Here is a 23597-nt window from a genome sequence, read left to right as displayed (position 1 = left end):
TGTCCTCACTTTCCCCTGCAAATAGCATTATGTTGTAAAGTATCTACTAACACGTTGTTTTTTTTCTGTAGCACTGTGTGACATGCATCCAATGAGAGCCCTCTTCCTGATTCCCAGGAATCCCCCTCCTAAACTCAAATCAAAAAAGTGGTGAGTTTAATAAAATTTCTTAAATTTTCATACAACATTTTGTTTAAGATTTAAAGGTGCAGTTTGCAGTGGTCAACACAATTTTGTTAACAAAAAACCACAACAACACCACAAATGACCTTGTAATTAACACCTCTCAACCTCAAAAAAGCTTAAAACTCATTTTGCCTCATTCTACAGGCAAGGGCAAATTAAAGGGGAAGTTTCCCTAACATTTAGTAACAATGAAGAGTAGATTGAATTAAAAAGGGAAATACATAAACACTCCTTGTTTTGAACTTTGACAGCAAGTTGAATTGTAATTAAAATGGTTGCAAACATGCTGATCTTTTTTTTTCTTGCCACAAACCTTTCCACAGCGTGTGTATGCCATAATAAAATCTTAACCTCACAACAAAAAAATATTTGTATGTTAATTTGAATGTCATAATTGTTAAGCACATTTTGGGAGTCCTCAAATTTCAAGGGGATTTTCTGACACAACAGAAGTTAGTATTATTTTCGACTTTAATCTTTTCACTCACAAGCGTCCCGGACTCCTCCCACTAGGTCCAAGAAATTTATTGACTTTATTGAGGCCTGCCTTGTGAAGACGTACACCAGCCGACCATCCACAGAGCAACTGCTCAAACACTCATTCATCAGGGACCAGCCTACCGAGCGTCAGGTCAGGATTCAGCTCAAAGACCACATTGATCGGACACGCAAAAAAAGGGGAGAGAAAGGTGAGTAAATGTGATCTGTATTTATCCGTTACAATGTATCGTCATGTTTTGGCTGACCTTTGTATTAATTTTAATCACAGAAGAGACCGAGTATGAATATAGTGGTAGTGATGAAGAGGATGAAAATCGTAGTGATGACAGAGAGTCAAGGTAATGTTTTTTCCTTCTTTTGTTTTGACTGAGTAAAACTGTTCATGTGAGTTCCAGAAAATTGTTTTGTTGTTCATGTCAAAACATTATTTGCCAATAACGACCCCAAAAATGTTGCCCTTTTAAAATATGTGCTAACACAAGATCTGGAATTGATCTCAAGGGTCTACATAGTTGATGCCAACTGCTCTTCAAGGATGAGTTATTTCAGAAAAAATAATGGCCCCATTCACTTTGTGCATGTGTAGTACCATTTCTTATCATTTACTGCACTAGTGATTGGTTATTGCCTATTTTTTTCAAAAAGCTTACTATGTAGCACTATGTCTTTGAAAGAATGTCAAATGTGTCGTTATTTTACGATCATATTTCTGTGTGAATAAACTCTTGTTTGTCTCCTTTAAAAAAAAACATCCGATCACTAGTTCAATCCTTAATGTGCCTGGGGAGTCCACCCTGCGCCGGGACTTCCAGCGTCTCCAGCAAGAGAACAAGGAACGATCGGAGGCCCACAAGAGGCAACAGGCACAACTGGCCGCTCAACGCAGGGACCCTGAGGAACACAAGAGGCAACTTTTGCATGACAGGCAGAAACGCATTGAGGAGCAAAAAGAGCAGCGTCGACGACTGGAAGAGGTAGAGTCCACAAACATTGAAGGTTTTTAGGAATTAATTAGCAATTTTAGGAGTAAAAATAAACTTTGGAGCATTGTTTGATATTGAAAAACAGGCAACAGAAAATGAAATCCACATTTTGAATTCAAACAGTTTGCTTTCAAAATCAGTGTGGTGCTGCCAAAGCATTTACTGCAGTTTGATTGCACTGCTAATGTTTTCAATGCTCAGTAGTTGGCAACATCTAATTTCCCCTCAAAGTGCACTCCTTGTTGTTTTAATGTCTGTCAAGAATGTCAGCGGAATTTGTAAGATTATTAATGCGGTATGTGTTTGTGTATGTGCATATTAGTATTTTCTTCTGTCAGTGTGTGCGCCTGCATGTGCGTAGTTGAGTATGTCTGGTCTGTTTTGCAATGATTTTACTTTCTCAACTTTGCACAAAAATGAAGAAGGTTCCACTCATAAACAGACTATCCCTTATAAAGTCTCCTATGCAAATGTTGCCCCTGTGCTCATTTCTTTTTCTTTTTTTTGCATCCCTCTTCTCTCCCAGCAACAGAGAAAGGAGAGAGAGATGGTGAGGCAGCAGCAAGAAAAAGGTCCCCATCGTAGACTCGACGATATGAGACGGGAGGAAGATAGGAGGTTGGCTGAAAGAGAGCAGGTAACCAACCACTGGGGAGAATGGCTCCTATCAGCCAATTGGGGTGAAATGTGGGCGTGTCAAAGAGCAGCGCTGTGCAAGTGGTGAAATTCCATGAGTAGGTTGCCATAGCAGCAAGGGTCTAAATTAGTGTATTTATTCAGAGATGGGTTTTCTGTGGGTGAGCTCTCCACGTTCTTCATTTCCTGTTTCCTCTCTGAAACAGTCTGTCATATCAGAATCACTTATTAGTGCTATAGTACATGAATCTTCCAATAATTGAGTATTTTCCTTCATTGCAGATCAGATATAAAAAGCTTACTTGGATCCCTCTTGATTAAATTCCAAAAATACAATTCAGCGTGTTTTTCCTATTAAAAAAGTCTGTGTTAAAATTGTTGACTTCTTCCAGTGATCATGTTGTTTCTGCTGTTTACTGTATTAGCGTTACATAACTGTTCTGATCACATCCCCCCCCCCCCCCCCTCGCATTTGATTCCTCCTCTCGCACCTTTATTTCTATTCTCCCTGACTCTTCACCTCTCCTCAGGAGTTTATCAGGCATAAGTTAGAGGAGGAACAGCGGCAGCTAGAAATCCTTCAGCAGCAGCTGCTTCAGGAGCAGGCACTGCTTATGGTAACTAGTCCTTACTTTTGGATCTCTTCTTTAACACCGCTTCAAAGGAGACTGAATTAGCAGCACTTACAATATTGAAGATACTGGAATACAAAATTGAAAATTAGTACTTCAGGTTCATAAACTGATATAGTTTATGTCAAAAATACATCATGGGGCTGTGGGGAAATAATGCAGTATTTGACACTGGTGGTTTCAAAAGAATATGCTTCCAAATGGTTCACTAATATGGTTCTACAACCCCTGAAAAAAGGAATCAACAGATTTGGAGGATGTTCATTCAGCTGTTTAATTTTGTTCAAAAAATATGGATAAGAGATATGACACAAACCTACCATCATTTTAAATGGCAATTTTCTGGCTTTAAGAAACACCTAAAGAAATCAATATTATAAATTGTAGTAGTCTGAGAGTGAATAAAAAATAGAATCACTCAATTCTGTGAAGACAATTATAAAATCACCCTGTAAATTCCCATTTCTAAAGATAACACCTAAACATATTTAATCTTTAGACTGCAATTATAAAGGAATGTTCACATCTTGGAGAGCTGTTGCATCAGGTGGATTGACATGAATCATGGTTCCAACACAAGATATGTCAATTGAAACAAAGGAGAGGATTATGAAACTTCTTCTAGAAGATAAAACATCACACAATGTTGCATATGTTGTTGATTGTTTACAGTCAGCTGTGTCTAAAATCTGGACGAGGTACAAACAACATGGGAACATTGTAAAAGGCAAGCAAACTGGTAGATCAAGGACAATATCAAAGCTTCAAGACAGATTACTTAAAAAAATATGTATTGAAACAGAAAATGCATAGGAAAAAAACAAAATAACAAATTCAAAGTCTATGACCGAACTGTAAGAAACCGCCTAAAAGTAACATTTGAATACAGAAAAGCTGGATGCAAGCTGTCATAAACATTAAAACAGAAAAAAAAAAAGGCTACTGTCGGCGAAGGAAAATTAATCCTGGGCTATGGATGACTGGATGAATGTCATGTTTAGCAGTGAATTGCAAATCTGCATTGGGCAAGGTGATGATGTTGGAACTTTTGTTTGGTGCCGTTCCAGTAAAATTTATGAAGACGACTGCCTAAAGAAAACATGCACATTTCCACAGTCATTAATAATATGCAGATGCATTTTAAGTATCGGCACTGGGCAGATGGCTGTCATTACATCGTCAAAAAATGCCCAAGTTTATGCTGATATTTTGGCCACTTACTTTATTTCATCAATCGAAAGGATGTTTGGGGATGATAGTTTTAAAGATGACCATAGAGCAAAAACTGTAAACACTTTCCTCGAAGAAAGATTCATAAGGGCAATGTCATGGCCTACAGTAGTCCGGATCTCTATCCATCTTCCTCCGCTTACCTGAAGTCAGGTCACGGGAGCAGCAGCCTAAGCAGAGAAGCCCAAACTCTCCTCTCCCCAGCTACTTTGTCCAGGTCTTCCTGGGGATTTCGAGGCAATCCCAGGCCAGCTGGGAGACAGTCTCTCCACCGTGTCGTGGGTCATCCCCGTGGTCTCATACTGGTCCGAGGCATGCCGGGTACCCGGATGCCCAACCCACCTTATCTGGCTCTTCCTTGTTTACAGAAGCTTTACTCTGTGTCCCTCCCGAATGACAGAGCTTTTCACCCTATCTCTAAGGTAGAGCCCCGCCACCCAACGAAGTAAACTCATTGCGGTCGGTTGTACCCGTGATCTTGTCATTTCATAACCTAAAGCTCATGACCACAGGTGGGTATCGGGGCAAGCTTTGCCTTTCTGCAACAGGTCCGACTTACTGCCAGCAATGCCCCATACTCTCGGAGCACTCTTCAAAGGACTTCCTGAGGGACAAGGTTGAATACCTTCTCAAAGTCCACAAAACACATGCAGACTGGTAGGACAATCTGCCATTTACCCTTAAGGATCCTGCCTAGAGTATACAGTTGGTCCACAGTTCCACAACCACACTGCTCCTCCCGAATCTGAGGTTCGACTATCCGACATAGCCTCCTCTCCAGTACCCCTGAATAGACTTTACAGGGAAAGCTAAGGACTGTGATCCCACGATAATTGGAACATACCCTCCGGTTATCCTTTTTAAATAGAGGAACCACCGCTCCAGTCTGCCATTCCAGAGGTCATCCCCCAATGTTCACGCAATGCTGCATAGTATTGTCAACCACGACAGCCCCAGAGCCTCGAGGAACCCCGGGCGGGTCTCATCCATCCCCAGGGACCAGCCACAGAGGAGCTTCTTAACTACCTCAGCAACGTCAGCCCCAGAAATAGGAAAGCCTGTCGCAGAGTCTGCAGGCACTGCTTTCTCATTAGAAGATGTGTAGGTGGGATTGAGGAGGTCTTTAAAGTATTCCTTCCACTGATCCACATCATCCCCAGTTGACATCAGCAGCACACTGTCCCCACTATACACGGTGTCGACAGTGCACTGGTACCCCTCCTGAGGCGGCGGATGGTGGTCCAGAATAGCTTCGAAGCCGTCCGGAAATGGTTATCCGTGGCTTCTCCGAATTCCTCCCATGTCTGAGTTTTTGCCTCTGCAACTACCAAAGCCGCACACCGCTTGAGCCTGTCAGTAACTGTCCGCTGCCTCCGGAGTCCGATGAGCCAGAAGGGTCCGATAGGACTCCATCTTCAGCTCGATGACATCTCTCACTCTTGGTGTGCACCAGCGGGTTCTGGGATTACCGCCAAGGCAGGCATTTACCACCTCTCGGCCACAGCTCCGATCAGCTGCCTTGACAATAGAGGCAACGTAACATGGTCCACTCGCACTCAATATCCAGCGCCTCCCTTGTAACATGTTTGAAATTCTTCCGGTGGTGGGAATTGAAAGTCCCTCTGATGTGAGACTGCCAGATGTTCCCAGCAGACCCTCACTGTTTGTTTGGGCCTGCCAGGTCTGTCTGGCATCTTCCCCCACCATTGGAGCCAATTCACCACCAGGTGAAAATCATTGGTGGAAATTGAAGAAAATGGTCAAGACTCTAACCTGTAAAGTTAATCTAACAGCAGTCAGAATATTGGAGTAAGATTGATGAAGAGTACTGTTTGTCACTCTTTAAGTCTATGCCTCAGAGACTGCAAGCTGTTATAAAAGCTGTAATATATAAGGCCAGAGGTGGTACAACAAAGTACTTGTGGTGTGTTTAATTTTTGTTTTTGTTTTTTCTTCCAATTAAGGGATTCCATAATGTTTTCTCTATGCCTGATCTAAAAAATTAAACTGTTACAACAATATATTTTCCCTATTTTTTTTTAGTTACTTAAACCCAGAAAGCTGATATTTGAAATTACTTTTTTTTTTTTTGTCTTGTCTGTTATCTGCCTTTTCTCCTACAAAATTAAACTGAACATCTTCCAAGACTAATGATTCCATGTGTTTTTCCCAAGGGTTGTATGCATTAAGCACCATCTTTTAGGGATAAAATGCTTTGTATTTTTCACCCTGTTTGTCTTCTGGAACATAAGAAATCATCACACAGTCATCATGGACATAAGATGTTCATAGATGTCAACAAAACAATAGTTGTGCTTATGAATTGATGCGAACAAAAGTCAGCTTAGTGACTCATTGTTGAATTTTGTTTTTATTCTTTCTCCTTTCCTGTGTCTTGTAGAAAGAAGAAAGCATTAAGCGCCACAGTGACGCATGTAGTTCATAACTCTGAATTAAAAACCAGTAGGTTGACTGACTTACAGTTACACTTTGTGAAGCCGCAGAAACAAATCAATATTTTTTTCATTGTGAGCTGGTAATTGACTCCCATATTTCTGATAGTCGCATACATATGAGATAATACAATACATGTGGTCTGAGTTGTTGAGCTAAAACTTGTATATGCTTATTTGATGGAGTGATGTTCTCTGTGTTGAGCACCTTCCTGAATACAGTGTTTTTCTTTGCTCAGGAGTATAAGCGCAAGCAGCTGGAAGAGCAGCGTCAGTCAGAGCGGCTGCAGAGACAGTTGCAACAGGAGCATGCTTACCTAGTATCTCTGCAGCAACAGCAGCAGGAAAAGAAGCCCCAGCTTTACCACTATAACAAAAACTTGGAGGCCAACAACAAACCCACATGGGCCCGAGAGGTAGAGCTGTGTTAAACACTATTCACACACACAAGTCAACCTGCTATACGTCGCTTACCCTTTTTTAAATCCTTCCACTGTTTTTCAAAATCCAGGTAGAGGAGCGAAGTAAGCTCAACCGACAAGGCTCTCCCAAAATCTGTACCACTGTCTCTGACACTGCCATCCAGTCACGCTCAGACTCAATCAGCCAGTCTGGAGTTGCCCAGTCTGCTCAGACGCCCCCAATGCAGAGACCTGTTGAACCACAAGGGGGGCAGGGCAAGGTGGGTAATGGCAATTTAAAGCATTCTTTTAAATCTACTTGACGCTGAAATTCTTACCTTTTGCGTTTATAAAAATGTCTCCCTCTTTCTTTTTTAAATACTTTGCATTCAACCTCCTTTCCTACGCCGGCTTCTATCTTGGATTGGTCTTCTTTCTGGGCCTGCTCTACTTACCTGCTGACCTCCTCCAGTTCCAGATGGCTCATTTGGTTCCACTAAAACCCTATGCTGCCCCTGTCCCACGCTCCCAGTCTCTCTGTGACCAGCCCACTAAGACCATGTCCGCATTCCCCACCCAGGATCCCTCCCTCGCCCCTACACCACGACCCATCCACTCCCGAGAGCTAGTACGTCAGAACTCAGACCCCACATCTGAGACCCCTGCACCACAAATACACCAAATCAGAGAAGAGCGTGGGCCCTGGATCCGCTTGCCAGATGTGGAACTTCCACCCAAGGTGAGCTTGAATGCTTCATTTAGCAAAATAACAAATACAAAAGAAGAAAAGATGCAACTAGATATCCCTTTTACAAGGGATATCTAGTAAGTGTTATACAAAGCAGAATATATCACTGCATGTAGCTCTTTAATCAACAGATTCCCCAGAGAACAGCATCAATTGCCACAGCTCTCAACACCACCCTGACCTCTGGAATTAGGCATCCAGTTAGAGCCAGGTATTCAAATGACACTTTGTTCTCGTTTCGTAAATACTGATTTGACCATTAACATAAGTGTTGTTCAGCAAGAAAACCTGGGAGTTTAATGGGAGTTTCCCAGTTAAAGTTTTACCTTTATACTGATGTGAGACTTTTTGTGGCAGTAATCCAGATCTCAGCCGAAACGATCGCTGGGAGAGAGGAGACAGTATGGCCATCATATCTAATCTGCCACAGACAGGCTCGTTAGAAAGGCATCGCATCCTCAGTGAGTTCCTGTTGCAAACGATTGCTTCTTCTCCAACGACAATTCCTTCTCAAAACTGCTACATTAACACCATTATTATTTTCAGGCTCCTCCAAAATGGATTCTCCTATTCTGTCTCGTGATAGTCGTCATAAGCCAGGGGAGTCTCGGACTTCTTCCCGGCCAGGGCGTCCAGCTGTAAGTGACTGACCCCATTTACTACTTATAAAACAAGTTATTACATCATTCAATGACTCTGCTTTGTTGATTTGTCAATTAGATAAACTAACATGTATGTAGTCAGTTTTTAACACATCAAAAATAGTAACATACTGTTTGCCTAGGGATGCAACGATTATAGATTTTGACTGTACGTTTGTAGTTTGAGTAATCTCAGTTCCACGATATCACTATTAATATGCATTGATTAATTACACAACAAAATATTTAAAATCACATTCTTTAAAGATGTTGATGTTATTTATTACTTGTGTAAATAACAGTAATTAAATATGACAGTACAAAATTGAAATTAATAATTTCATTATTAAAATGTAATTAAGATTTATTTCACTGATTTCCCAATGTTACTCATTGGGGCAATAAACTCAAGTGTTACTGTCATCTACTATTTATTAATTTGTAATAATATATTTCATGCTGTATTAATAACTGTAATGAACAAAGTTTGATCCCTTGGTAAAGTGCTGTTATTCTACAAACTCCTGGCGTTTTTTTTGTGTTTTAGTCCATAGTAATTTATAATACCTATAGCAGGGTTCCCCAACCTTTTTGAGTGTGGGGCCGCATTGAGTTAAAAATATTTGACGCATCTTTAGACAATATGATTTGCCTGAGCAGCTAAGAGACACAGAGTAACAAGCGGTAGAAAATCGATTAGAAAGGACAGATTACAAAAAATAATAAAAACATTTTCATTTATTAATTTTTTTTTTGTGACTTCCCGCAGGCCGTAGTTAGGGCAACCCTGACCTATAGTTTATTCAACACTTACAAGGCGAAACAATCTCTATTGAACGTTTTAGAGCCTTTAGCCACAACTTTCTTTTGTCGCGTTTTGCAAATGGGTGAATCATTGTCTTCAATGACTCCTTGGTCATTTTTAGGTTCCCAAAATGTTTACCACACTGCCGACTTTAGCCTTTTTGGGGCGTGGGAAAAGTTTGCTGCTTTGTCCTACTGCCATTTTTAAGCTAATGCAGCATACTAGCATTGCTCTTGACAGGTGCGTGTAAGCACCTGGTGTTTCCTTGTTTTCGTGCCATGCAGGTTGTGCTAAAAAATAACGTACCAGCATAACTGAAACACGCGGTATTGTGGACCGTTTAGGATGAAATAACAGTGATGTTTTTAATCACTGTTAATCGTAAAACTGGTTAATCGTTGGATCCCTAAATTTGCTAACTAGATATTTTGTTCTAACGTTGACACTGTTGTCTCCCCTCATGCTTCTACTCTTCCCAAATACGTATTGACATTTCCTCAATTGTAGAGTTACAAGAGAGCAATAGGAGAGGTCAGTACTGCAGTGTATGGATGTTCAGTGTTTATGCTTGACTTTGCATCTGCATTCACTTGTAGGAAACAGAGATGGCGTTGCATGCAGTTATGTCTTGCATAGAGGTAGTTGGTTATTGTATGGTCATGTAAAAAGTGGTCGTCAAGAATTTTTCTCTGTTACTTTTTATACACCATTTTCTTTTACTATTTTTACAACAACTCCCCCGCCTCTGTGTCTGTTTATTTTAAGTTGTCCTTTATTTTGTTTTAAAGAAGTTTAGTTTGAATCATTAGCACACTTCAATTAATGAATGCTGGTGTATAAATGCAGGACCATGGCCTCTTTGCCAAAGACCGTGCTGAGGAGCAGCCAAGACCCCCAGTCAAGGCTAATGACTACTCCTCCTCCTCGGAAAGCAGTGAGAGCAGTGAGGAGAGCGAAAGTGGGGAGGGAGTCGAAGAGGAGGAGAGCCCAACTGATTGGTAATGTTATTGTCATTCTTGAAAATAAAACTGCTACTTGATCATTGCCTCCTTTTGGTTTTAGCCACAGAGATGCGGACACCGATTCTGTCAACACCATGGTGGTTCATGAAGACGAGGGAGAAGTAGAGCAGGCTGGGGGTTATGGAGATCATACAATGTTGGTGCAGAGGGTGAGTCATGTGAATGTGTAATGAAGCACAAATGCACTGTGACCTAAATGAAAAAAGCCATTGGAATTCAAATCAAACACTATTACGAACTAGACAGGCAAGTTCACCTGGTGTACTTGTTGCATGTAAAGCAAATGGGCCATATTACATTGAGATACCTTTTTCTTATACTCATTGATCATTCAAGCTAATAAAGCCACTGATTTACATCAAATGATCACAAAAAACATATGCCTATCCATCCATCCATTTTCTACCGCTTGTCCCTCACTAGGTCGCGGGGGGTGCTGGAGCCTATCTTAGCTGGATTCGGGTACACCCTTGACAAGTCACCACCTCATCGCAGGGCAAACACAGATAGACAACATTTACACTTACATTCACACACTATCTAAATATAAATCCACCTTGTGTTGACTTAGTGACATGTGGCTCGATTGGTTCCCAATCCTAGCTTCATTTGAGCGAAAGACGGGGTACACCTTATCGCAGGGCCAACACAGACATACAATTCTAGTCAATTAAAATCCACTTTCACATTTTTCTATAACCCTCATCTTTTCAACATCAATAAATACAAAAAAAATCATTGATAAGCCAGTTAAAGGGGAACTGACATTTCTGGAAGTTTGCCTATCATTCACAATCCTTATGTAAAACAAGCACACACATGTTTTTCATTTTTAATGCACTGACTAGTAAATGAATGCGAGCAAAAGTCTGCTTACAATGGAGCATAACAGAGTTGATCTATTCTGCCTATAAAGCGCTTAAAAAAACGTCCAAACACTTCCATCAATGTTTTATATACACGCTGTAAAGACAGTATGTATGTAATGTAGTAACAGACACATTCATAATAACTTCTCAGTTTATTTCCTCATCATTTTACTATCCAGGTGAAAGGGCATGATTTAAAATCTATAATTAACTTTCACGAGCTCCAAGGCAAGAAAACAGCTCCCTAGCTCAAGTCAATACATCAGCATTTTTTAAATTGTCATTAAATGGTGTATTTATTGTATTTATTGTCACTGAATGGTGTTTATCCTTTTTTTGATGAACTGTTTAATAAAAGTAAGATGGTTATAAACATTTCATTCAAGCAAAGTAATTGTCCGTTCATGGTGTTAAAACTTGAAAATGTATCTGTTTAGGGTACACCTATTAATGATGAAAATTCTATCTGGATGCGATTAATCACAATTAATTTTGAGTTAACTATAAACAAAAAGCGATTATCGCAATTACATTTTTTAGTCGTTTGACAGCCCTCATAGAAAAAGCCGGCAGTCCCCAACACAGTAAAATAAGTTTCTGCAATTTACAGGCAATCATGTTAAATACACATTTTCCTACATCTGGTATTTTTTTGTAGGGGTTATTATGTCTCAATTTTAGTATTGAAAACCAGTTAGCCTTTAAGTTATGTGCTTAAAATGTTTGAATCTGTGTTCTTTTCTTGTACATGATAGACCCCAGAGAAGCGGGGTCACAATGGATACACTAACTTGCCAGATGTGGTGCAGCCCTCTCACTCCCCCACTGATTCCACCACACACTCTTCCCCTGGGAAGGACTCTGTGTATGATGTAAGAGTGATGCCAAGAATATCAGCTCTAAATACTTAGTGGGGGTTTTTGAGCTCCATATACTGCATGGCATCCCGCCATCACATAGGCAGTGGAGATTCAGGATTCAGGATTTGTCAATGTACATTTACTCTTGCATCTTGAAGCTCAGTGTACTGCCTTTTTGTCACATTCTCTATTTTTAATATTATTTTGCACAGTGGTTTTAACCCCATCTCAACTCTATTCGCATTCACATCTATGTAGATAAATCTCAGAGCATGTTGAAAATGTAAAGACTAAAACACATATCATGCTTAAAAGCTATAATCCTTACAGACAATGTGATAAATTAAACAGCTTTGTAGCACTCGTCCATGTTGTGTCACCCACCAGTATCAGTCCAGATGCTTGGTCAAGGCACCTGGCAAGTCCTCCTTCACTACATTTGTGGATCTTGGAATGTACCAGACACCGGGAGGTACCGTGGATAACATCTCTGTTAGCAGTGAGTCAGAAGGCTTATCTAAGTTTGTCTCAACACTTTCAGTTTAAAGAATACCATGGGTCCTTTCATGTTTTAGGCTCACGATTTGAGCAGCTAAAGATGGAGGTGAGGAAAGGTTCCATGGTGAATGTAAATCCCACCAACACACGCCCTCCCAATGACACACCTGAGATACGCAAGTACAAGAAGAGGTTCAACTCTGAGATCCTGTGTGCTGCGCTTTGGGGTACGAGTACTACAATACAACATATGCCATGAATGAAAAATGTATGCATTATTGCAAAAAAAAATGTTGCTACATCATTACAGTTACTCGGACGTGCAGAGAAACATTTTTACTTTTACATAGATGGATAGATAGGTAGATAGATAGTACTTTATTGATTCCTTCAGGAGAGTTCCTCAGGAAAATTAAAATTCCAGCAGCAGTGTACAGAATCGAGATATAATTTAAAAAGTAAATAATAAATAATGGGGTATATGTTATTGTTTTGCATCCCCTGTCATCCTAGTACCCCCCTCGTCCCCAGAGAAGAGTAGTACAGTCTGATGGTGTGTGGGACGAAATAGTTTTTGAGTCTATTAGTCCTGGACTTGGGATGAAGCAGTCTAGCACTGAACAGGCTCCTCTGGCTACTGATAACAGAATGCAGAGGGTGACTGGCATCATCCATGATGCTCACTAGTTTTTCCACACTCTTCTCTGCCACCGTCACCAGTGAGTCCAGTTTTATTCCCATCGTAGAGCCGGTCCACCTGATCAGTTTCTCCAGTCTGGAGCTGTCTTTCTTAGACAGCTCCAGACTGTCTAAGTCTGGAGCTGCACACAACAATGTAGAACAGAACACTGGCAACCACAGACTGGTAGTCTGGTAGTACATCCACAAGAGTTTTTTTTTAAATGTTGAAGGACAAATGTTAGTGAAAATGATATATATACATAAATCTATGACAAAAACTACAACATCTGACTGGATTTGTAGGTCTTTGGTCGCTGGTGTTCCTCGGACATAGATAATTCTTAATGAAAGAACAAAGAGCATCTGCGTGTATTATCAAAGTGTTTTTATTCAAATCAATTCTAGCTCTTCTGACCTTTTTCAAAAGCTATTTAGCATAAGCAGCATGTCTCCTGGTGATCACTGATAATGATGTGTCACTTTTATATAGGCAGCTATGGATGAAATTGGGTTGGAACTCAACTAATTGTTGCTGTAAAAATGCTGTTATCATGGTAGCGTTGATATCCTTTTTTGGCATCTAGAAACTGTAAAGGCTATTGTATAAAATTCCCATCAAAACAATCAGTTATCCTTTATGCCTGAGAGATGGCTGTTTCCTCATGCTCTTTCTACCCCATCAACAGGACAAGTACTAACATTAATTATATTTTTCCCCAGGTGTTAACCTGTTGGTGGGTACAGAGAATGGTCTGAAGTTGCTTGACCGCAGTGGACAGGGCAAAGTCTATCCACTCATTAACTCTCGCAGGTTCCAACAGATGGATGTTCTGGAGGGGCTTAACCTGCTTATCACCATTTCAGGTCAATACTGCTACTTGTTATCAAGTCTGCTACTGTCAATATCGCAAATGTTTTCAGTGTTACTCAGGGGATGCACTATTACTCCATCAACCCCTCACTTTTTGCACTGGTAGTCTTGAGTGCTTGTGCAAGGAAGGACTGGATGTGCAAGGCTCATTATTAATTAGCACAAGACATGACATTCCAAACCAACTGCTCTGAACAGGTCTGTTTGTGAGCATTTTAGGTGTGCTCTAATTCTTGATTACCCTGGGGTATTTTGACTAAAGCGTGTCAAGCTCCTCAAAACCGTTCTATGTCTCCTTTAAATTATTGCTGCTCTCTCCTTCTGGGGCTTGCTTTTCTTTTTAATCCTCACATGTCAGAAATGTCTTACAACCTTCAAAAGACTGCGAAAAATATACGTCTTCAAAACTGCTTTTAGTACTGGACTAATCAATTTCCTAATCCTGCAATCTCTTTTCATTTTGTGTATTTTTATTAATTTGTTTTTGGTTTAATGTGTCTTTTTAAAACTGCTTCATAGATATTATTATTAATATTAGTATTATTATTATTATTATTATTACTCAATTTAAATCATGTTCGGACTACAGTGGAAAATGTGTGTTTAAACCTAAAATTTCAATGTATATGGTTAAAACATGCAAAAATCTAGAATGCAACAGAATGAATAAGTGAAATAAAGCATATTCAACAAAGCAACAAATTAAATCGTTTTTTGCCAGTAAACCCTTCCAATTAATATCGAGTAGCTAATAAAAAGCATCAAAAGCATTTGAATTTTAGCTTCCATAGTTTATTTTGACATAGGTTCTATCCAGTGCAGTTAATTAATAATTATTTTTAATCAGATTAGTAAAATTTTTTAATTCAAATTCATTTTGATTAGTCACAGGTTATTGCTCGTTTACATAATTTAAATTAGCATAAAAAAGAGCACAATATTTTGACACAAATACAATTTTATTTTATTAAAAATAATGTTTGACTTAAATGCACATAATTTATTTGCTCAAAACTTTGTAACCTTTTAACAAAAGTTCAGTCAGGGTTTATTATCAAGTTAAATGTGCCAGCGAATTCAGAGGTCGTCGTCTCCTCACTATCTTTGTACTGACGCATGCATTGTCCTGATCACTGAACGTATAACAACCCGTCCGCCTATCAGGTAACCAAATGTAGTGAAAATAAAAAAAATGATCTGCTTACCGTATATTAGGGCTGGGCGATATGGATGAAAAAGTATATCTTAATATATTTTTACTTAAACGCGATATTCGTTATATGTCTCTATATATTTTCCGGTTAAAATATACATATAAAGCAGGGGTCTCAAACTCAATTCACCTGGGGGGCACTGGATGCAGAAACTGAGTGAGGCTGGGCCGCAAGAAAAGATTTCTTAAAAAATCAAACATGCACTTTTTAATGAATTCCCCTTCTTTGAATAGCTTTCCCGCCATAGCAACATACTTGCCAACCCTCCCGATTTTTCCTGGAGACTCCTGAATTTCAATGCAGCTCCCAACAATCTCCCGGGGCAACCATTCTCCTGAATTTGTACCGATTTTCACCCGGGCAACATTATAAAGAGTGTGCCGTGTTAGCACTGATTTTGACGTCCTCTACATCATGTCATCGCGTCCGTCTTTTAATCATTCAAACAGCGAGCCGGCCCAGTCACTTGTTGTATGAGGTTTCTGCAGACGCACGTAAGTGACTGCAAGGCATACTTGGTCAACAGCAATACAGGTCACACTGATGGTGGCCGTATAAACAACTTTATCACTGTTACAAATATGCGCCACACTGTGAACCCACACCGAACAAGAATGACAAACACATTTCAGGAGCACATCTGCACCGTAACACAACATAAACACAACAGAACAAAACCCCTAACACCTTCCAGCCCTAACTTTTCCGGGCTACAATATACACCACCTCAGTAGACGCATTGAGGGGAGGGGAGGGGGGGTCGGAGTTTGGTGGTAGCAGGGGTGTATATTGTAGCCCGGAAGAGTCAGGGCTGCATGGGATTCTGGGTATTTGTTCTGTTGTGTTACGGTGCGGATGTTCTCCAGAAATGTGATTGTCATTCTTGTTAGGTGTGGGTTCAAAGTGTGGCGCATATTTGTAACCGTGTTAAAGTTGTTTATACGGCCACCCTCAATGTGACCTGTGTGGCTGTTGACCAAATATGGCTTGCAGTCACTTGCGAGTGTGTTTTATAAAGCCAGATACAACATATGCAGGGCTGGCACGCTGTTAGTACAGGTTGAAGAGAGCGTTAAAGGCAGTGCCATTACGGGACCCCCTGAACAAAGTTGATTGGGTGAAGATCGACAGAATATCTAAAGAATGGTTGCCCTGAAATCCGGGAGTCTCCCGGGAAAATTGGGACTGTTGGCAAGTATGACGCTGTCAAGCGCCATTCATATAAAACTCGCAAGCCTCACTAACATTAAATTGTTATATCAAGGTGTGGGCCGCGTGTTTGAGACCCCTGATATAAAGATATTCATTTTTGAGCGAGATTCACCATACTTGAACTGAATGACAACTGTACTGTAAACAGTCAGTGGCACTTTTATTAACCCAGTTATTCAAGATGGGTATTACCAGCACGGAAAAGAAACTGTTTAAGTAGCACTGTATTACATCCATCAATCCATCCATCTTCTTCCGCTTATCCGAGGTCGGGTCGCAGGGGGCAGCAGCCTAAGCAGGGAAGCCCAGACTTCCCTCTCCCCAACCACTTCGTCCAGCTCTTGTCGGGGGATCCCGAGGATTTCCCAGGCCAGCCGAGAGACATAGTCTTCCCAACGTGTCCTGGGTCTTCCCCGTGGCCTCCTACCGGTTGGACGTGCCCTAAACACCTCCCTAGGGAGGCGTTCGGGTGGCATCCTGATCAGATACCCAAACCACCTCATCTGGCTCCTCTCGATGTGGAGGAGCAGCGGCTTTACTTTGAGCTCCTCCCGGATGGCAGAGCTTTTTACCCTATCTCTACGGGAGAGCCCCGCCACCCGGCGGAGGAAACTCATTTCGGTCGCTTGTACCCGTGATTTGTCCTTTTGGTCATAACCCAAAGCTCATGACCATAGGTGAGGATGGGAACGTAGATCGACTGGTAAATTGAGAGCTTTGCCTTCCGGCTCAGCTCCTTCTTCACCACAACTGATCGGTACAGCTTCCGCATTACTGAAGACGCCGCACCGATCCGCCTGTCGATCTCGCGATCCACTCTTCCCTCACTCGTGAACAAGACTCCTAGGTACTTGAACTCCTCCACTTGGGACAGGGTCTCCTCCCCAACCCGGAGATGGCACTCCACCCTTTTCCGGCCGAGAACCATTGACACGGACTTGGAGGTGCTGATTCTCATCCCGGTTGCTTCACACTCAGCTGCGAACCTATACAGTGAAAGCTGAAGATCCCGGCCAGATGAAGTCATCAGGACCACATCAACCCCTCAACGCCTTGACTGCGCCTAGAAATTCTGTACGTAAAAGTTATAAACTGAATCGGTGACAAAGGACAGCCTTGGCGGAGTCCAACCCTCACTGGAAACATGTCCGACTTACTGCCGGCAATGCAGACCAAGCTTTGGCACTGATCATATAGGGAGCGAACCGCCACAAACAGACAGTCCGATACCCCATACTCTCTGAGCACTCCCCACAGGACTTCCCGGGGTACACGGTCGAATGCTTTCTCCATGTCCACAAAGCACATGTACAATGGTTGGGCAAACTTCCATGCACCCTCAAGGACCCTGCCGAGAGTATAGAGCTGGTCCACAGTTCCACGACCAGGACGAAAACCACACTGTTCCTCCTATATCCGAGGTTCGACTATCCGGCGTAGCCTCCTCTCCAGTACACTTGAATAAACCTTACCGGGAAGGCTGAGGACTGTGATCCCACGATAGTTGGAACACACCCTCCAGTTCCCCTTCTTAAAGAGAGCAGCCACCACTCCGGTCTGCCAATCCAGAAGTACCGCCCCCGATACTTAATTACATAACATAACTAAAATAGAAAAATATTCTTTGTATGGGAAATAAATAACATAGCTGTGCAAATATTACAAAATGTATCAAACTCAGATAAAAAAATATATTTGCAGGCAGGCACTTTTTAATTCCCAGTCAACGATGTTAATGGACACACGTACGGTTCTGGTCAGCGCCAAGTACAAACCTTGTTTCCATATGAGTTGGGAAATTGTGTTGGATGTAAATCTAAACGGAATACAATGATTTGCAAATCATTTTTAACCCATGTTCAGTTGAATATGCTACAAAGACAACGTATTTGATGTTCAAACAGATTAAAAAAATTTTTTTTTTGTAAATAATAATTAACTTTAGAATTTGATGCCAGCAACACGTCACAAATAAGTTGGGAAAGGTGGCAATAAATACTGTTAAAGTTGAGGAATGCTCATCAAACACTTATATTGAACATTCCACAGGTGTGCAGGCTATTTGGGAACAGTTGGGTGCCATGATTGGGTATAAAAGCAGCTTCCATGAAATGCTAAGTAATTAACAAACAAGGATGAGGTAAGGGTCACCACTTTGTAAGCAAATTGTCGGAACAGTTTTAGAACATTTCTCAATGAGCTATTGCAAAGAATTTAGGGATTGTACCATCGGCGGTCTGTAAAATCATCAAAAAGTTCAGAGAATCTGGAGAGATCACTGGACGCAAGCGATGATATCACGGACTTTTGATCCCTCAGGCGGTACTGCATCAAAAACTGACATCAGTGTGTAAAGGATATCATCACATGGTCTCAGGAAAAATTCATAAAACCACTGCCAGTAACTACAGTTGGTCGCTACATCTGTAAGTGCAAGTTAAAACTCTACTATGCAAAGCCAAACCCATTCATCAACAATATCCTGAAACACCGCTTGGCTGGGCAAGGTGGAAAGGTGTTCTGTGGTCTAACGAGTCCACATTTCAAATTATATTTGGAAACAGAGGATGTGGTGTCCTCCAGAACAAAGAGGAAAATAACCATTCGGATTGTTATAGGCGCAAAGTTCAAAAGCCAGCATCTGTGATGGTATGGGGGTGTATTAGTGGCCAAGGCATGGGTAACTTACACATCTGTGAAGGCACCATTAATAGTGAATGGTCGATACAGGTTTTGGAGCAACATATGTTGTCATCCAAGTAACGTTATCATGGACGCCCCTGCTTATTTCAGCAAGACAAGTGTTACAACAGTGTGGCTTCATAAAAAAAGAGTGCGGGTACTTTCCTGGCCCGCCTGCAGTCCTGACCTGTCTCCCATTGAAAATGTGTGGCGCATTATGAAGCGTAAAATACGACAGCGGAGACCTCGGACTGTTGAACGACTGAAGCTCTACATAAAACAAGAATTGGAAAGAATTCCACTTTCAAAGCTTCAACGATTAGTTTCCTCAGTTCCCAAACGTTTATTGAGTGTTGTTAAAAGAAAAGGTGATGTAACACAGTGGGGAACATGTCCTTTCCCAACTACTTTGGCACATGTTGCAGCCATGAAATTCTAAGTTAATTATTATTTGCAAAAAAAAAAAAAAGTTTGAGTTTGAACATCAAATATTTAGTTTTTGTACTGCATTCAATTGAGTATGGGTTGAAAAGGATTTGCAAATCATAGTATTCCGTTTACATTTACATCCAACACAATTTCCCAACTCATGTGGAAACGGGGTTTGTAAGTGACTTTACTTAAGACTATGATCTTTTTCACTTCGGCGTACATTTTTGGCAGCATTTTTCGTGCGAAATAAGCCCGGCTTCGTAACTCAAGAACAGTTATGATTTGGGCTTACGTAGTAAACAACTCAAATGAATGTTCTATCCAGACGCATACATTTGTCCAAATGTAGCCAAGTAGGACGCATTGTGGGTTTCCTGGACGTCGTCTACATTGCTAAAAGAAAAATCTATTGAAAAGAATCCCTCTGCCATCTTCCCATAGTTTATTTAATATATAAATTACCCGCTTGAATATTCTCTCTTCTCTTCTACGACTCACTCGTCGTCATTTGGGATGTGCCTGTATGTCGTGGTTTCCCTTCCTGGTTCGATGACTCGCCATATCTTGCCTCTGTTTAGCCTGTCCCTAATGTTTTGCCTTTATCTCAACCAATCGTGACTCATCGTGGTAAACAACCAACCAATCAAGAATGTTCTAATAGTGCAAGCACGTCTTGGAAGGAGGAAGGGCAGGCAGGGGTTTAGTAGCCCATGGAGTGTTGAGAAGGAGTGGGAAGCGGGGGAGAACAAGGAACACAACAAATAAGCGGTGTTTGGTTATTTTAATGTGAAATAAATTATATCCATATTAAGATATTTTTTTCAATTCATATCTTGTTTAAAAATATATCAATATATCTTACAAACTCGATGTACCGCCCAGCTCTACCGTATATGCATGACAAATTCAATGTTTTGTGACTAATCACATGGCTCGTTATTTTAGATAGTCCTTGTTCTAACATAACTTTACTTTTTGTATTACTCTAATAACAGTATTTAAACATGTTATAAGGTTGCAGGTTTCAACCTTGGAACTAATTACGTCTTACCCTTGATTTTAATGGGGGAAATCATTAAAAGGCCAAACAGCCTGTGGCTTGAATTATGTTTGAGTTCTGACGGTCAACTCTACATTGAAATACAGCATTAAGTCTCACCTTGAAAGCCCTCTCTTGCTGTACCTTTCATCAAGGCAAGAAAAACAAGGTCCGTGTCTACTACCTGGCCTGGCTGAGGAACAAGATCCTCCACAATGACCCTGAAGTAGAGAAGAAGCAAGGCTGGACCACAGTGGGGGAGATGGAAGGCTGCGTGCACTACAAAGTCGGTGAGTGACAGATTTGTTATTCTCGTAAATGCATTTGGGACAGTGAATTATTTATGTGAGTATCCTAAGTCACATGTCCTTGTGGTTGTTATGTCTAGTAAAATACGAGAGGATAAAGTTCCTGGTGATTGCTTTGAAGAATGCAGTGGAAGTGTATGCTTGGGCACCCAAACCTTATCACAAATTCATGGCCTTCAAGGTAGTCCAATCAACAAGTAGTCCAAGATGATTGTCTTCTCACTTTTATTTACCTTTGCACCTCCTCTTTTATTGTAAACCAGTCTTTTGCAGACCTGCCACACAGGCCTGTCCTTGTTGACCTGACTGTCGAGGAGGGTCAGAGGTTAAAGGTCATCTACGGTTCTTGTGCCGGCTTCCACGCCATCGATGTGGACTCTGGGAACAACTATGACATTTACATCCCAGTTCATGTAAGTTTTGCAGCTGTCTTAACCCTGACCCAAATCCACTTTGGTCTCCAATTTTATTTTTTTCATATAACCTTTTTTCTTCAATCCAGGTTTTTCCCCATTGACATGAAATCTCTTTTGCAAAGTTTTTTGATGCGGTTAAGAACATACTTTTTTGTTTTATCAAACAGATCCAGAGCCACATAACACCGCACGCTATTGTGTTCCTGCCAAGTTCAGATGGCATGGAGATGCTGTTGTGCTACGAGGATGAGGGTGTCTATGTCAACACGTACGGGCGCATCATTAAGGACGTGGTCCTGCAGTGGGGTGAAATGCCGACATCTGTTGGTATGGGCCAAAGTGAAAATAATTTGTGCTGTGAAGCAATTAAAAAAAAAGCAATTAATTAATTATGAACTGTAAATATATATTTTTTAATTTTACTAAAAAAATATAAGAAAAGCCCTCAACAGACATACAGAGACAATAACGTCAGATACATTATTATTAACCCAGGGTTTGAACCAAAAAATTGTCTTTATAAAGTAATTTGTTTTAACACACATTAAATGGTGCATTCTTAGCCATTTACTAAAATAAAACATCCGGTTCATAAAAAAAGCTGATGTTAACACATCAAAAAACGGTATTAACACTTTGAGGTATACAAAAACATACATGTATTGAATATTGAACTTTTTTGTTGAACTGCTTTTTGTCTGCTTCTGATAATAAAAAATAAATACAACAGTTTATTACACTTAAAACAATATGAAGAGCTATACAGTACTGCATAGCAAACACACATATCAAGGGGGTGATGGAATAACTTTCCAATTAATAACAAGCCAAAATCACAAGCTGCTGTCCTCTGCGCTTTTCTTTCAACACCCGCACACAGAAGGCCCTTTGGTGCACTCAGAAACGATCGAGAAAAGAAAATCATTAACTATAAACCATATCGCTACAATAATAAACATTTTAAAAAGTAAAATCCACTTTCAAAGTCACCGGCAAACGAGTAGCTGACTAGAGAAAAGAGTAGACAGAAGGGGAGAAGGGCTGGGGGCAGGATTCCATGAGTGTGTGCTCTTCGAAGAGATAGGGCCGTTTCCTCTGCTGTGATACAAATCCGCTTTGGCATCTTTTTCCAGAAATTATAAACTTGCTGTGGTATGAAGCCGGCTTCCTCGAACTCTTCAATACAAGCAAGCATAAAATGCCTGCCAGCGGGACACAAAATGAATGAATGAAGCGTTCACAAACAGAGGCATACTTGGCTCAATCGAATAGTTTGTAAACCAAAATGTTCGCAAATGGGGGTTCGTAAGTAGAGGTTCCACTATATTATTGTTCATCACAAAATTAATTGGCCAGGTACTTTTCATAGGCTCTAAATTGCATATTATTGTATAGGGTTCTCAGGCACAAGATGTTCTCCATTTTATTTTGGCGAAGGGCTAATTCTGTGTCTTTCTAAATTGCTAACATATTGCTTGTATATGCTATCAACCTGTCGGGGACTGCAGATGGAAATTTGCCTAATGCTACAATCTGGCACATTTATAGTACATGTTACCATATTTTTCGGACAATAAGTCGCAGTTTTTTTCACAGTTTGGCCAGGTGTGCGACTTATACTCAGGAGCGACTTGTGTGTGAAATTATTAACACATTACCATAAAATATCAAATATTATTTAGCTCATTCACGTAAGAGACTAGACGTATAAGATTTCATGCGATTTAGCAATTAGGAGTGACAGATTGTTTGGTAAACGTATAGCATGTTCTATATGTTATAGTTATTTGAATGACTCTTACCATAATATGTTACGTTTACATACCAGGCACCTTCTCAGTTGGTTATTTATGCGTCATATAACTTACACTTATTCAGCCTGTTGTTCACTAATCTTTGTTTATTTTAAATTGCCTTTCAAATGTCTATTCTTGGTGTTGGATTTTATCAAATAAATTTCCCACAAAAATGCAACTTATACTCCAGTGCGACTTATATGTTTTTTCCCTTCTTTATTATGCATTTTCGGCAGGTGCGACTTATACTCCGGAGCGACTTATACTCCGAAAAATGCGGTATATATTATTAGTTATTGTGCATTATTGCATTTAAAAAAAAAAGATGAAATAATAACAATAGCTGTGGCGCGACTGTGGTAAACAAGTCTCCTTCCAACAAAGAAGGAATATCACACTCACATTTATTGGACCAACAACTCTATGAAGTGTGGTCAAAAAACATATATCAGAGACGAAAAGCAGAGATTCCACTATTCTA

General features: G+C 40.6%; 1 protein-coding gene across 4 annotated transcripts in view; it reads left to right on the top strand.

Moving 5' to 3' along the window:
- Positions 1-23597, top strand: part of mink1 (misshapen-like kinase 1) — a 65086-nt gene that overhangs the window by 39621 nt on the left and 1868 nt on the right. Inside the window, exons 8-31 of one of the 4 annotated variants that reach the window (XM_061897654.1) lie at positions 72-150; positions 700-875; positions 956-1025; positions 1451-1661; positions 2197-2307; positions 2837-2923; positions 6861-7037; positions 7133-7303; positions 7495-7761; positions 7902-7981; positions 8128-8231; positions 8317-8408; positions 9724-9747; positions 10063-10214; positions 10279-10387; positions 10662-10700; positions 11863-11979; positions 12355-12466; positions 12543-12692; positions 13867-14010; positions 20752-20886; positions 20985-21085; positions 21168-21317; positions 21488-21647. In XM_061897654.1, the coding sequence (XP_061753638.1) occupies positions 72-150; positions 700-875; positions 956-1025; positions 1451-1661; positions 2197-2307; positions 2837-2923; positions 6861-7037; positions 7133-7303; positions 7495-7761; positions 7902-7981; positions 8128-8231; positions 8317-8408; positions 9724-9747; positions 10063-10214; positions 10279-10387; positions 10662-10700; positions 11863-11979; positions 12355-12466; positions 12543-12692; positions 13867-14010; positions 20752-20886; positions 20985-21085; positions 21168-21317; positions 21488-21647 (3018 nt within the window). The remainder of the gene's footprint in view (positions 1-71; positions 151-699; positions 876-955; positions 1026-1450; positions 1662-2196; positions 2308-2836; positions 2924-6860; positions 7038-7132; positions 7304-7494; positions 7762-7901; positions 7982-8127; positions 8232-8316; positions 8409-9723; positions 9748-10062; positions 10215-10278; positions 10388-10661; positions 10701-11862; positions 11980-12354; positions 12467-12542; positions 12693-13866; positions 14011-20751; positions 20887-20984; positions 21086-21167; positions 21318-21487; positions 21648-23597) is intronic. The other 3 variants (XM_061897655.1, XM_061897656.1, XM_061897657.1) reach the window with 3 other exon arrangements.

Source organism: Nerophis ophidion, linkage group LG04, assembly GCF_033978795.1.
Source record: "Nerophis ophidion isolate RoL-2023_Sa linkage group LG04, RoL_Noph_v1.0, whole genome shotgun sequence".
NCBI classification, from domain to species: domain Eukaryota; kingdom Metazoa; phylum Chordata; class Actinopteri; order Syngnathiformes; family Syngnathidae; genus Nerophis; species Nerophis ophidion.
Note: the sequence above shows the minus strand (reverse complement) of the source record. Positions and strands in the feature narration are given on the sequence as shown.